This window comes from Salvelinus fontinalis, chromosome 33 (assembly GCF_029448725.1).
Source record: "Salvelinus fontinalis isolate EN_2023a chromosome 33, ASM2944872v1, whole genome shotgun sequence".
NCBI lineage: Eukaryota > Metazoa > Chordata > Actinopteri > Salmoniformes > Salmonidae > Salvelinus > Salvelinus fontinalis.
Window position 1 is genome coordinate 35062064 of NC_074697.1, and position 15170 is coordinate 35077233.

Genomic DNA, 15170 nt, shown 5'->3' on the forward strand with positions numbered 1-15170 from the left:
ATGCTTGAAGACATGGCTAAAGGTCAATCAGATTTGTGAACATGGTCCCTAGCTGTATGTTGCCGCTTTCCATGTCTGTTGTCTGTAGCTTGTGAGGTGTGGAAACACTTTGTCGCTTTTATGAATTTTGTCTTGCTGCTTTTTGTTCTATGTTGCTCTGTCTGTATGCTACGTCTTGCTTGTCCTATGTTGCTATGTCTTGTTCTATGTTGCTATTGTCTATATTGTAATTGTTTTTAATAACCTGCCCAGGGACTGCGGTTGAAAATTAGCCGGCTGGCTAAAACCGGCACTTTTACTGAAACGTTGATTAATGTGCATTGTCCCTGTAAAAATAAACTCAACTCAACTCAAACAAAAAAATCCTGTGTGTAGCACCGAAATTGGTTCTGCAATGTTAAAAATCCAATAACAAGGTGTGTAAACCAAACATTTTAGAAGAAATAGGGAATTATAAGAAAAGTGCCCATATATTTATTATATTTCATGGTGACAGGTAGCCTAGTGGTTAGAGCGTTGGACTAGTAACTGAAAGGTTGCTGGATCGAATCACCGAGCTGACAAGGTAAATATCTGTTGTTCTGCCCCTGAACAAGGCAGTTAACCCACTGTTCTCCACTAGGTTGTCATTGTAAATAAGAATTTGTTCTTAACTGACTTGCCTAGTTAAATAAATATGACGATGAATGCAAATTTAGCGGAGTGGTGTGTGGCCACTAGAGGCCACCACCTGCCTGTTTTTAATGTGTAAACCACTCCTTGACAGCTGCCCTGAACCGGTTACCTGCCTTCCGTGTTTCTCCGTGGTAACCTCTTCCTCTGCTCAAATCAGGCCAGGTGCTGAGCGCCCACGTCTCAGGCCGCGTGGTGATGAAAAGCTACCTGAGCGGCATGCCGGAGTGCAAATTTGGCATGAACGACAAGATCGTCATCGACAAACAGGGCAAGGGGGGCGCCTCCGAGGAGGCGGCGGGCAAAAGGTGAGGGGGCAACGGGTGTGGCCGGCTTTGTATATTTCTATTTGATTGATTTGCCAGCAGCATACCATCCTGCATCCCACTGCTGGCTTGCCTCTGAAGCTAAGCAGGGTTGGTCACTGGATAGGAGACCAGATGCTGCTGGAAGTGGTGTTGAAGGGCCAGTAGGAGGAACTCTTTCCTCTGGTCTAAAAAATATATACAGTGCATTCGGAAAGTATTCAGACACCCCTTGACTTTTTCCACATTTTGTTACGTTACAGCCTTATTCTAAAACTGATTAAATAATAAGTTTCCCTCATCAATCTACACACAATACCCCATAATGACAAAGCAAAAACCGTTCAAATGTTTTTTTTTGCTAATTTATTAAAAATAAAAAGTGGAAATGCCTTATTTACATAAGTATTCAGACCCTTTGCTATGAGACTCGAAATTGAGCTCAGGTGCCTCCTGTTTCCACAATGTTTGGCTTGCCAATGACATCAATGGATTTGGCAAGAACACAACAGATCTGGGACCAGGCTAAAACTGATTAAATAGTTTTTTCCCCTCATCAATCTACACACAATACACCATAACGACAAAGAGAAAACAGGTTTTAGACGTTTTAGGACTTTAGAACTCTACCATAAAGGCCTGATTGGTGGTTCTTCTGGAAGGTTCTCCAATCTCCACAGAGGAACGTCAGAGTGACCATCGGGTTCTTGGTCACCTCCCTGACCAAGGCCATTATCCAGCTATTGCCCAGTTTGGCCGGGCGGCCAGCTCTAGGAATAGTCTTGGTGGTTCCAAGCTTCTTCCATTTAAGAATGATGGAGGCCACTGTGTTCTTGGGGACCTTCAATGCGGCAGACATTTTTAGGTACCCTTCCCTAGATCTGTGCCTCAACACAATCCTGTCTCGGAGCTATACGGACAATTCCTTCAACCTCATGGCTTGGATTTTGCTCTGACATGCACTGTCAACTGTGGGACCTTAATATAGACAGGTGTGTGCCTTTCCAAATCATGTCCAATTAATTGAATTTAACACAGGTAGACTCCAATCAAGTTGTTGAAACATCTCAAGGATGATCAATGGAAGCAGGATGTACCTGACCTCAATTTAGTCTCATAGCAAAGGGTCTGAATACTTATGTAAATAAGGAATTTCATTTTTTTATTTGTAATAAATGCGCAACAATTTCTCAGCCTGTTTTCACTTTGTCATTTTGGGGAATTGTGTCTAGATTGAGGAATATTTGTATTTGATCCATTTTAGAATAAGGCTGTAACGTAACAGTGTGGATTTTTTAAAACTTTGTTCATCATTTTCCATCACCTTTTTTATGAAGTTTTTTATTTCCTGGCATTATGTTTAGAGTGCTAATATTTTAAGTGTCAGTGTCAAGCTCTGTGTGTTCCCCCCTTGATTTGTGTTTTTATTTTCTCCCTCTCTCTGTGCTGGACCTCAGTGATTTGGGGGGCAGGTAGCGTACATCACTCACTCGGTCAGACTGCTCTCTCCTCAGTCTGCCTCAATCTGCCTGTCTTGTCTGTCCATCGTTTTGTCTACACGTGGTTGTGTTCCCTACAGAGCAACATTGTGTGTCTGATTTTCTGACATGTAGAATTGGATGTAATGTTCATAGTCAAATGTTGCATCCTTCTGAACGCGCCGTGGCATGCAAGTCAGACTGACCAGGCAATTTGTATCTGTTTTGTGTGCGTTTGTGGATTTCAGTATGAAGGAGTTCAATGTGTGCATCAGCTCTAATTTGAAAGTCAATACTCTTTGTCAATTAGTGTTAGTCGTTAATCTCACTGTCATCCATTTTCGTAGTGTGTATTATGATTAGGCTAGGTTTCCCCTCCAGTGTGTGTGTGGCCCTCTTGTAACCCTTTAAACACCTTTCGCTTTCTCTCCCTCCCTCTCTTCTTTATCTCCCTCTTAGTGGCGGTGGTGGCGGTAAGCAATCCATAGCCATTGACGACTGTACATTCCACCAGTGTGTGCGTCTCAGCAAGTTTGACGCTGAGCGCAGCATCAGCTTCATTCCTCCGGACGGAGAGTGTGAACTCATGAGGTAACGAGCTTGTGTGATACGGACACGTGCACACACACATTCACACACAGGCTCTGACCTTGTGTCCGTTTTGTGTGTGTGTGTGTGTGTGTGTTTGCCTCTTCTTCTCCACAGGTACCGCACCACCAAGGACATCATCCTACCCTTCCGTGTCATCCCCCTTGTCAGGGAGGTGGGCCGCACCAAGCTTGAAGTCAAGGTGGTCATTAAGTCCAACTTCAAGCCCTCGCTTCTGGCTCAGAAGATTGAGGTATGGCTACAGAGGGATTTAGGGGTACCATATGAGCATAGAGCTTTGGGCACAGTACCTGACCAGGTCGTGGTCATCATGGTCAGGTAAAAGTCCTGAAATAACCTACTTTTGTAGTAGTGCTCAACATAGCCATTTGGGATGCACTCTTGGTCTTACCCATAAACTAATGAATGGGTGTTTCTAGATGGGGAATGAATCCACTGAACTGAATGTATTTTTCCACGTTTTTACTACCCAGGTGCGCATCCCCACCCCTCTCAACACCAGCGGGGTCCAGGTGATCTGCATGAAGGGCAAGGCCAAGTACAAGGCCAGCGAGAACGCCATCGTCTGGAAGTAAGTTTTCCTCACTGTCGTTCTCAGGTTAGCTGTACCAGGGCCCTGTTTATTAGGGCTCACATTGGAAAACATTACGCAACCGGGGGGGGGAAATATTGGACATGTCCAGGTAGTCCCTCCCTGTTTCAGTAAATTGTTTCTGTTTCGTGCCTAATGAACCCCACCCAGGTTATGTGACAGCCTGATGAATGTGTATGCTTCGCAGTCATCTACAAACTACTGACCGGAAAAAGTTTTTAAATTGGGGACTTTTTTTCCACGACACGCGGGGTCGAGGGATCGATGAGTGCTAACCAGAGCCCTCAGAGCTGCAGACTCTTGTTTTTTATCAACTAAGCCGGACTGTGTGTGTGTGTGTGTGTGTGTGTGTGTGTGTGTGTGTGTGTGTGTGTGTGTGTGTGTGTGTGTGTGTGTGTGTGTGTGTGTGTGTGTGTGTGTGTGTGTGTGTGTGTGTGTGGCTGAGAGTCAGAAGTTTACATACATAAAGTTGACTGTGCCTTTAAAACAGCTTGGAAAATTCCAGAAAATTATGTCATGGCTTTAGAAGCTTCTGATAGGCTAATTGACATCTTTTGAGTCAATTGGAGGTGTACCGGTGGATGTATTTTAAGGCCTACCTTCAAACTCAGTGCCTCTGCTTGACATCATGGGAAAATCAAAAGAAATCAGCCAAGACCTCAGAAAGAAAATTGTTGACCTCTACAAGTCTAGTTCATCCTTGGGAGAAATGTCCAAATGCCTGAAGGTACCACGTTCATCTGTACAAACAATAGTACGCAAGTATAAACACCATGGACCACGCAGCCGTCATACCGCTCAGGAAGGAGACGCGTTCTGTCTCCTAGAGATTAACATACTTTAGTGCGAAAAGTGCAACAGCAAAGGACCTTGTGAAGATGCTGGAGGAAACAGGTACAAAAGTATCTATATCCACAGTAAAACGAGTCCTATATCGACATAACATGAAAGGCCGCTCAGCAAGGAAGAAGCCACTGCTACAAAACCGCCATAACAAATCCAGACTATGGTTTGCAACTGCACATGGGGACAAAGATCTTACTTTTTGGAGAAATGTCCTCCGGTCTGATGAAACAAAAATAGAACTGTTTGGCCATAATGACCATCATTATGTTTGGAGGAAAAGGGGGAGGCTTGCAAGCTGAAGAACACCATCCCATCCGTGAAGCACGGGGGTGGCAGCATCATGCTGTGGGGGTGCTTTGCTGCAGGAGGGACTGGTGCACTTCACAAAATAGATGGCGTCATGAGATAGGAAAATTATGTGGATATATTGAAGCAACATCAAGACATCAGTCAAGTTAAAGCTTGGTCGCAAATGGGTCTTCCAAATGGACAATAACCCCAAGCATACTTCCAAAGTTGTTGCAAAATGGCTTAAGGACAACAAAGTCAAGGTATTAGAGTGGTCATCACAAACCCCTGACCTCAATCCTATAGAAAACTTGTGGGCAGAACTGAAAAAGCGTGTGCGAGCAAGGAGGCCTAAAAACCTGACTCAGTTACGGCAGCTCTGTCAGGAGGAATGGGCCAAAATCCACCCAACTTATTGTGGGAAGCTTGTGGAAGGCTACCAGAAACGTTTGACCCAAGTTAAACAATTTAAAGGCAATGCTACCAAATACTAATTGAGTGTATGTAAACTGCTGACCCACTGGGAATGTGATGAAAGAAATAAAAGCTGAAATAAATCCTTCTCTCTACTATTATTCTGACATTATCACATTCTTAAAATAAAGTGGTGATCCTAACTAACATAAGACAGGGAATTTTTACTAGTATTAAATGTCAGGAATTGTGAAAAACGGAGTTTAAATATCTTTGGCTAAGGTGTATGTAAACTTCTGACTTCAACTGTATATCTAGCTGTGTCCCTCTCATTATAAATGAGACTCATTATAAATGAGAGTTGAATTGTGAACAATGTTCATTCAGCAAAGGATTGAGAATATTTTCCTAGCTCAACACTTGTTAGTTGAACCATATTTTAGACTCCTCTGCAAGACCTGTGTCCACATGCTGGAAACTATGGATAATAATCACTAAGCCAGCTCTGCGACTAGTAAGTGACGCAAGCTAGCTAGCTAATTTAGCTGGCTAGCAAACAGATCCACACATGCATTGCTTGCAAATGTGTATAGCCTACCGGTGGGTGATTAGCCTACAGCCAAATAAACGTGAACGCACTTACTTGAAAACTTTGCTGGAGTTGCCAGCTGGCTAGTTGCTAGTTTACTCTTGGATGTTGAGTTTAATATTGGAACCTTTTTTGATGGCGAATTTTATAATTCAAACATGCTATATATAGTTGCTGAGGTTCGACTTTTCCAGGCAGGTGTTTGCAATGCAAGAGGTAGGTGGCCTATATTGTTGGCCTATATTGTTGAACTTGTAAATTAGAATTATATATTAAATATTATTAGAATTATATATTAGAATGATATTTTACTGCTGTAACGTTCATAGCTGACTCCACTTGTACATTGTAATTTTTATAATACAGTAGAGAGTAGCCTACATGCAAATGAGAACACCAGCTGTCTCATACTGACGGATCGAAGCAACGCTTGAGAACTCTTAAAGCACATTGTGACGTCTTGCCGGGGTTTGTTTTGTCGCTCTGATATTTAATATTTCATGAAGACTAAGCTTTCTCACTTGTTAAAATGGGCACCCAAAAAATCGATATATACAATACCAGTCAAAAGTTTGGGACGCACCTACTCTTTCAAGGGTTTTTCTTTATTTTGACTATTTTCTACATTGTAGACTTTTAGTGAAGACATCAAAACTATGAAATAACACATATGGAATCATTTAGTTGCCAAAAAAGTGTTAAACAAAACTAAATATATTTTAGAAGATAGCCCCATTTGGTAAAAAACCAAGTCCAAGTCTGGCAAGAACAGCTCGAATAAGCAAAGAGAAACGACAGTCCATTATTACTTTAAGACATGACGATATGATGAAACTGGCACACCTCCAGGCTGTGTAAGAGCTATTTGACCAAGAAGGAGAGTGATGGAGTGCTGCATCAGATGACCTGGTCTCCACAATCACCCGACCTCAACCCAATTGAGATGGTTTGGGATGAGTTGGACTGCAGAGTGAAAGAAAAGCAGCCAACAAGTGCTCAGCATATGTTGGAAAAGGATTCTAGGTGAATCTGGTTGAGAGAATGCCAAGAGTGTGCAAAGCTGTCATCAAGGCGAAGGGTGGCTCCTTTGAAAAATCTCAAATCTCAAATATATTTTCATTTGTTTAACACTTTTTTGATTTTTTATGTGTTATATTCTACAATGTAGAAAATAGTAAAAAAAAAATAAAGAAAAACCTTTGAATGAGTAGGTGTGTGTAAACTTTTGACTGGTACTGTGTATATATATATATATATATCTTAATACTTGGAATACTAACAACCATTTGAATTAACCGTGCCCATCCCTAGTGTGTGTGTGTGTGTGTGTGCTGTGGAATGGTGTTAACTGTGTGTGGGTATGTGTGTCTGCAGGATCAAGCGTATGGCAGGGATGAAGGAGTCTCAGATCAGTGCCGAGATCGAGCTGCTGCCCACCAACGACAAGAAGAAGTGGGCGCGCCCTCCCATCTCCATGAACTTTGAGGTGATTAGGTCTTTTATTTCCTCTACACAGTCACCTCTACTGTAGCTGGGTTCAAGAGCAGTTTGGTGCTGTATAGCCAACTCCTATGGTTGAATAACCCAGATGTGCAAACATTTCTGTTCTGTCAAATATGGAACTCTCTCCCGGGGTGTCATTATGGTTCTGTTATGGTCTCCCAGGTGCCATTTGCTCCGTCCGGGCTCAAGGTGCGCTACCTGAAGGTGTTCGAGCCCAAGCTGAACTACAGTGACCACGACGTCATCAAATGGGTGCGCTACATCGGCCGCAGCGGCATCTACGAGACACGCTGCTAACCGCCCCCCCTCGCGATCGGGCGGAAAGAGCGGTGCAACAGGGAGGAGGGAGCGAAAGACAACAACATGGGATCGCTACCTTCCCATCGATTCTGTTTTTCCCCATCGGCTGGCTGACAAATGAAATCAAATTTTAAAAAACAGGACCATGCTTTCAAAAGTGTTGAAAATTATGAAATGATTAAACACATAAATGTATAGATACTGCAAACGTCCTGTAGAGTACAAAAAATACCATCTGCATCTAAAAGGTCTTTGACCTCTTTTAATCGAAACAAAAAATCCATTCCACCCCTATGAGATGTAGTTTCTTCTACTGAGCAGAGCAACATAGGGCTCTGGTCAAATTAAAGCCACAGGTTACATTACCATAGTTGTCTACTATTCCTGTTCTACCCGTCTATTCCTCATGGAACTGAATTAGTGGATGACTGTACCCCTTGCCAATAACCACAGATCTGACCATGTGTCATTGGCTTAGGGGTAACTGCTACCCTCCCTCTCTTGATGCTGGTGTAGTAGTGTGTGTGTCGCTCTTCTGTTCTCCTGTCCTACCTCTCTCTCCCCAGCCCTGCCCCTGTATCTGTATATCCAACCGGTGGAGTCCCTCTTTAGCCTCGTGTGTAGTTTGCAGCAGTATGCAGTGTAGATGCATCCATTAAGTGTCATGCCATGTTCAATACATTTTATATACGTTTCGTTTTTTTGTAACACCCCGCCTTCCCTTTAGTATATTAGTGATGACTCGTCTTGTGTTTTTGTAATTAGTGCTTTGTCGTGCTTCTCTAAAGCTCTCTGGCCCCCATTTCCGTCGCGCTCACTGTCTTTTCCTACACTCGAGTCCTCTACTATTTCAATAGCTGTGAGTTAGTGTCATTGTCATGTATGATTCCTCTATTTACGCAGATATAACAATGAAGATTTTTTTATCTGTGGTTCCTGTTGCTTTCTGTCTAAGTGCTGCAGAGATTCATTCTGTGTGACCGAAATGGTCAGTTTTAGGAACAAACCAAATTCATTGACCAACTGAGAACGGCATACATCTGTCTGAATATGAATATATATAAACACATTTCTATATTGTATGGATCGAGCAGAGCCAGTTGTTGCGGTCTCAAGAGTCTGCTGTTCGTGACGGTGTCTGTTTAGGAGACTCAGTTGAGCGGATCTCTGTGTGTCTGTGTTGCTATTCTCCCCCAGGACCATGTTCTGCTCAACATCTTTTAGGAGTCTGGAATTCTGACCCTCCCATGCGCTTTACATTAGCATGGGTGTATTTCTTGTCCAGTTAAAGGGATAGTTCACCCAAATTACACTGGCATTGGTTTCCTTACCCTGTAAGCCAGTCTATGGACAAGGTATGACAACAACATGCTTTGGTTTACTTTCCCTGGCACTGTTATTACGTGCTAACGTTTTAGCATTTTTAGCACAAATCTCATTCAAGTCATGGGACCAATATTGGCATTTGTCATACATCATGTTCATACATTTGGACATGATGAATAAGAATTTGTTCTTAACTGACTTGCCTAGTTAAATAAAGGTTCAATTAAAAAAAATATGCGTAAAAATTGCTAATATCGGTCCCAAGACTTCAATGGGACTTGTGGCCCAAATGCTAAAATGTTAGCATGTAGCAACGGTGCCAGGGAAACTAAACCAAAGCATGGCTTGCTCTCATACCTTGTCCAAAGACTGCTTACAGGGTAAGAAAACCAAATCGTAATTTGGGTGAACTATCCTTTTAAGCTTCAATAAAGCGCTATACTCCATGTGCACTGATTCCCCCACCCATACAAAAATATTGTTTACAACTTCATTTTGAAATCCGTTTAATGAAGGGGTTTGGATTTATGGAACAATGGTGTGTGTTTACCAGAGAGCGAGAGATGGCCTGCGTCCCAAATGTCTCCCCGTATAGTACATTACTTTTAGTCTCGATCCCACATGGCACCCTGAGTGCTCAACTCCTCTCAGCCTACTAGACTTGGACTGCTTGCATTTCAAATGAACATTGTAAAACATTCCACATTTTCACTGCGGTGCGACTTGAGATAGCATTCCTCTTCCTCCCATATTCCTTTTACTTCCATCATGGCTTTTGTGTGCATTAAACAAAGGCTATCAGATTGTCTGAGCAGTTGCAACAAACACTGAGTGACACTACAAAGTTTCCATTCTCTTTTTCTCTGTCACTACATTCTACTAATTAACACTAAAATTGGTTCTGCTAACTTCTGAAAAACCCTATCTCTCTGGCTGTCTGCAATGGCACACTATTCCCAAAACCCCATGGGCCCTGGCCAAAAGTAGTGCACTATATAGGCAATAGGGTGCCATTTCAGACCTAGTCTCTTCCTCTGGTCAATGCCCACTATGTCATGCCACACCCTGAGAGATGGGGAGGGAGAGTCCTGGGGGCTTGCCCCCTCCGCTTCAATGTTTCAATGGGCTCCATTTGGTAACTTTGTGACTGTCAAGGTAATCCCAATAAAAAGAAAGGTGTAACCACTGGAATTGTGTCTATTGACTTATTTCTGCAGCAGAAGTTCAGTTTCTGCCTTGCAGTTTCAGTGCCTTCAGAAAGTATTCCCACCCCTTGACCTTTTCCACATTTTGTTGTTACAGCCTGAATTTAAAATGGATTCAAATAGTATTTTTTGTCACTGGAATTGTTTTTTTTAAATTGTTTATTATTCATCAAAAAACACATGTGTTGAGTCAAGTATTCAACCACTGTTATGGCAAGCCTAACGTGTAGAAGTAAAAATGTGCATAACAAGTCACATAAGTTGCATGGACTAATTGTGTGCGACATTCTTTTTTTAATGACTACCTCATCTCTGTACCCCACACACATAATTATCTGTAAGGTCCCTCAGTCGAGCAGGTGGATTTTAAAACAGATTCAACCACAAAGACCAATGCCTCGCAAAGAAGAGCACCTATTGGTGGATGGGTACAAAAAAAAAGCATAAATTGAATATCTCTTTGAGCATGGTGAAGTTATTCATTAAACTTTAGATGGGGCATCAACACACCCAGTCACTACTGTGGAAGGAGCACCAGGGGGCAGGCTGGTCCCACGGATAGTAGCCCAGCCTGGCATGTGAGTAAAGGTGATCAGAGGCAGTTAAGCACAGCTGACAGTACTAATCACCTATTTTCTTCCCCCTACAAGAGAGAAGAGGGAGACTGGAGGAAAAAAAGAGTGAATAATTCTCCAAAGGAGCGTATTTACCTGACAGAAGGGAGAAGAGGACAAATTACCTCTTGGGAATGGCAACCCGAAAGGAGCTCTCCACAAATGGATAGTTGAGGCGATGACACAACCGTGATTTATGTTATAGTTAAAAGTTACTCACCTTGTGTTCCTTATTCGTGTTAAGAAGAAGATTTGTGTTATCCTTGTGAGATCATCCTTGATTGTTTGAGGAGAAAAAAAGACTTCAATAGAGAATTTTGTTCAATGTAAGAAAACCTGCTACTGTCCCAAAAATACTTGCATCATTCCTAACTCTGTTCCCGCTCAGGGATTTCACCATGAGGCCAATGGTGACTTTAAAACAGTTCGTTTAATGGCTGTGACAGGAAGAAAAAAACTGAGGTAGATCAAAAACATTGTAGTTTCTGTGAAAAGGAGGAATCCTTTACAGAATACAAATATTCCAAAACATGCATCCTATTTGCAACAAGACACTAAAGTAATACTGCAAAAAAATGTGGCAAAGCAATTCACTTTTTGTCCTGAATAGAAAGTGTTTTTTTGGGGGGCAAATCCAAAATAACACATTACTGAGTACCACTCTCCATAACATGATGCTGGCTGTAATTGTTAAGGACTGGGGAGTTTTTCAGGATAAAAAAGAACATAAATGGAATGTAGCTAAGCACCTGCAAAATCCTAGAGGAAAACCTGGTTGTCTGCTTTCCACCAGACACTGGGAGAGGAATTCACCTTTCAGCAGGACATTAACCTAAAACACAAGGCCAAATCTACACTGGAGTTGCTTACCAAGAAGACTGACTGTTACCGTGACTGTGCTTGAGTGGCTAAGTTACAGTTTTGACTTAAATATGCTTGAAAATCTATGGCAAGACCTGAAAATGTTTGTCTAGCAATGATCAACAACCAATTTGACAGAGCTTGAAGGTGTTGTAAGCTATTAGAGACTCACAGCTGTAATTACATTTACATTACATTTAAGTCATTTAGCAGACGCTCTTATCCAGAGCGACTTACAAATTGGTGCATTCACCTTATGACATCCAGTGGAACAGCCACTTTACAATAGTGCATCTAAATCTTTTAAGGGGGGGGGGGGGGGCAGAAGGATTGCTTTATCCTATCCTAGGTATTCCTTGAAGAGGTGGGGTTTCAGGTGTCTCCGGAAGGTGGTGATTGACTCCGCTGTCCTGGCGTCGTGAGGGAGTTTGTTCCACCATTGGGGTGCCAGAGCAGCGAACAGTTTTGACTGGGCTGAGCGGGAACTGTACTTCCTCAGTGGTAGGGAGGCGAGCAGGCCAGAGGTGGATGAACGCAGTGCCCTTGTTTGGGTGTAGGGCCTGATCAGAGCCTGAAGGTACTGAGGTGCCGTTCCCCTCACAGCTCCGTAGGCAAGCACCATGGTCTTGTAGCGGATGCGAGCTTCAACTGGAAGCCAGTGGAGAGAGCGGAGGAGCGGGGTGACGTGAGAGAACTTGGGAAGGTTGAACACCAGACGGGCTGCGGCGTTCTGGATGAGTTGTAGGGGTTTGATGGCACAGGCAGGGAGCCCAGCCAACAGCGAGTTGCAGTAATCCAGACGGGAGATGACAAGTGCCTGGATTAGGACCTGCGCCGCTTCCTGTGTGAGGCAGGGTCGTACTCTGCGGATGTTGTAGAGCATGAACCTACAGGAACGGGCCACCGCCTTGATGTTAGTTGAGAACGACAGGGTGTTGTCCAGGATCACGCCAAGGTTCTTAGCGCTCTGGGAGGAGGACACAATGGAGTTGTCAACCGTGATGGCGAGATCATGGAACGGGCAGTCCTTCCCCGGGAGGAAGAGCAGCTCCGTCTTGCCGAGGTTCAGCTTGAGGTGGTGATCCGTCATCCACACTGATATGTCTGCCAGACATGCAGAGATGCGATTCGCCACCTGGTCATCAGAAGGGGGAAAGGAGAAGATTAATTGTGTGTCGTCTGCATAGCAATGATAGGAGAGACCATGTGAGGTTATGACAGAGCCAAGTGACTTGGTGTATAGCGAGAATAGGAGAGGGCCTAGAACAGAGCCCTGGGGGACACCAGTGGTGAGAGCGCGTGGTGAGGAGACAGATTCTCGCCACGCCACCTGGTAGGAGCGACCTGTCAGGTAGGACGCAATCCAAGCGTGGGCCGCGCCGGAGATGCCCAACTCGGAGAGGGTGGAGAGGAGGATCTGATGGTTCACAGTATCGAAGGCAGCCGATAGGTCTAGAAGGATGAGAGCAGAGGAGAGAGAGTTAGCTTTAGCAGTGCGGAGCGCCTCCGTGATACAGAGAAGAGCAGTCTCAGTTGAGTGACTAGTCTTGAAACCTGACTGATTTGGATCAAGAAGGTCATTCTGAGAGAGATAGCAGGAGAGCTGGCCAAGGACGGCACGTTCAAGAGTTTTGGAGAGAAAAGAAAGAAGGGATACTGGTCTGTAGTTGTTGACATCGGAGGGATCGAGTGTAGGTTTTTTCAGAAGGGGTGCAACTCTCGCTCTCTTGAAGACGGAAGGGACGTAGCCAGCGGTCAAGGATGAGATGATGAGCGAGGTGAGGTAAGGGAGAAGGTCTCCGGAAATGGTCTGGAGAAGAGAGGAGGGGATAGGGTCAAGCGGGCAGGTTGTTGGGCGGCCGGCCGTCACAAGACGCGAGATTTCATCTGGAGAGAGAGGGGAGAAAGAGGTCAAAGCACAGGGTAGGGCAGTGTGAGCAGAACCAGCGGAGTCGTTTGACTTAGCAAACGAGGATCGGATGTCGTCGACCTTTTCAAAATGGTTGACGAAGTCGTCTGCAGAGAGGGAGGAGGGGGGGGGGAGGGGGAGGAGGATTCAGGAGGGAGGAGAAGGTGGCAAAGAGCTTCCTAGGGTTAGAGGCAGATGCTTGGAATTTAGAGTGGTAGAAAGTGGCTTTAGCAGCAGAGACAGAAGAGGAAAATGTAGAGAGGAGGGAGTGAAAGGATGCCAGGTCCGCAGGGAGGCGAGTTTTCCTCCATTTCCGCTCGGCTGCCCGGAGCCCTGTTCTGTGAGCTCGCAATGAGTCGTCGAGCCACGGAGCGGGAGGGGAGGACCGAGCCGGCCTGGAGGATAGGGGACATAGAGAGTCAAAGGATGCAGAAAGGGAGGAGAGGAGGGTTGAGGAGGCAGAATCAGGAGATAGGTTGGAGAAGGTTTGGGCAGAGGGAAGAGATGATAGGATGGAAGAGGAGAGAGTAGCGGGGGAGAGAGAGCGAAGGTTGGGACGGCGCGATACCATCCGAGTAGGGGCAGTGTGGGAAGTGTTGGATGAGAGCGAGAGGGAAAAGGATACAAGGTAGTGGTCGGAGACTTGGAGGGGAGTTGCAATGAGGTTAGTGGAAGAACAGCATCTAGTAAAGATGAGGTCAAGCGTATTGCCTGCCTTGTGAGTAGGGGGGGAAGGTGAGAGGGTGAGGTCAAAAGAGGAGAGGAGTGGAAAGAAGGAGGCAGAGAGGAATGAGTCAAAGGTAGACATGGGGAGGTTAAAGTCACCCAGAACTGTGAGAGGTGAGCCGTCCTCAGGAAAGGAGCTTATCAAGGCATCAAGCTCATTGATGAACTCTCCAAGGGAACCTGGAGGGCGATAAATGATAAGGATGTTAAGCTTGAAAGGGCTGGTAACTGTGACAGCATGGAATTCAAAGGAGGCGATAGACAGATGGGTAAGGGGAGAAAGAGAGAATGACCACTTGGGAGAGATGAGGATCCCGGTGCCACCACCCCGCTGACCAGAAGCTCTCGGGGTGTGCGAGAACACGTGGGCAGACGAAGAGAGAGCAGTAGGAGTAGCAGTGTTATCTGTGGTGAGCCATGTTTCCGTCAGTGCCAAGAAGTCGAGGGACTGGAGGGACGCATAGGCTGAGATGAGCTCTGCCTTGTTGGCCGTGGATCGGCAGTTCCAGAGGCTACCGGAGACCTGGAACTCCACGTGGGTCGTGCGGGCTGGGACCACCAGGTTAGGGTGGGCGCGGCCACGCGGTGTGAAGCGTTTGTATGGTCTGTGCAGAGAGGAGAGAACAGGGATAGACAGACACATAGTTGACAGGCTACAGAAGAGGCTACGCTAAAGCAAAGGAGATTAGAATGACAAGTGGGCTACACGTCTCGAATGTTCAGAAAGTTAAGCTTACGTTGCAAAAAATAAATAAAATAAAAGATCTTATTGACTAAAATGATATAGTACTGCTGGCTGGTGAAGTAGCCTGGCTAGCAGTAGCTGCGTTGTTGAAAGTGAAGCTGGCTAGGTGACCTCGACAATTTCTCTAAATTTCTCTAAACTACACAATTATCATGGATACAAGGACAGCAAAGACAACTAGCTAACAC

The 15170-nt window shown here is 44.8% G+C and overlaps 1 protein-coding gene across 4 annotated transcripts in view; it reads left to right on the forward strand.

Annotated features, from left to right (window-relative positions):
• Positions 1 to 10113, forward strand: part of LOC129832122 (AP-2 complex subunit mu) — a 58283-nt gene extending 48170 nt beyond the window's left edge. For 3 of the 4 annotated variants that reach the window (XM_055895905.1, XM_055895904.1, XM_055895906.1), the window contains 7 exons: positions 833 to 980; positions 2435 to 2449; positions 2915 to 3046; positions 3161 to 3296; positions 3538 to 3635; positions 7168 to 7279; positions 7459 to 10113. In XM_055895905.1, the coding sequence (XP_055751880.1) occupies positions 833 to 980; positions 2435 to 2449; positions 2915 to 3046; positions 3161 to 3296; positions 3538 to 3635; positions 7168 to 7279; positions 7459 to 7593 (776 nt within the window). In that variant the 3' untranslated portion in view covers positions 7594 to 10113. The remainder of the gene's footprint in view (positions 1 to 832; positions 981 to 2434; positions 2450 to 2914; positions 3047 to 3160; positions 3297 to 3537; positions 3636 to 7167; positions 7280 to 7458) is intronic. The other variant, XM_055895907.1, reaches the window with a different exon arrangement.
• The last annotated feature ends 5057 nt before the right edge of the window (positions 10114 to 15170 follow it).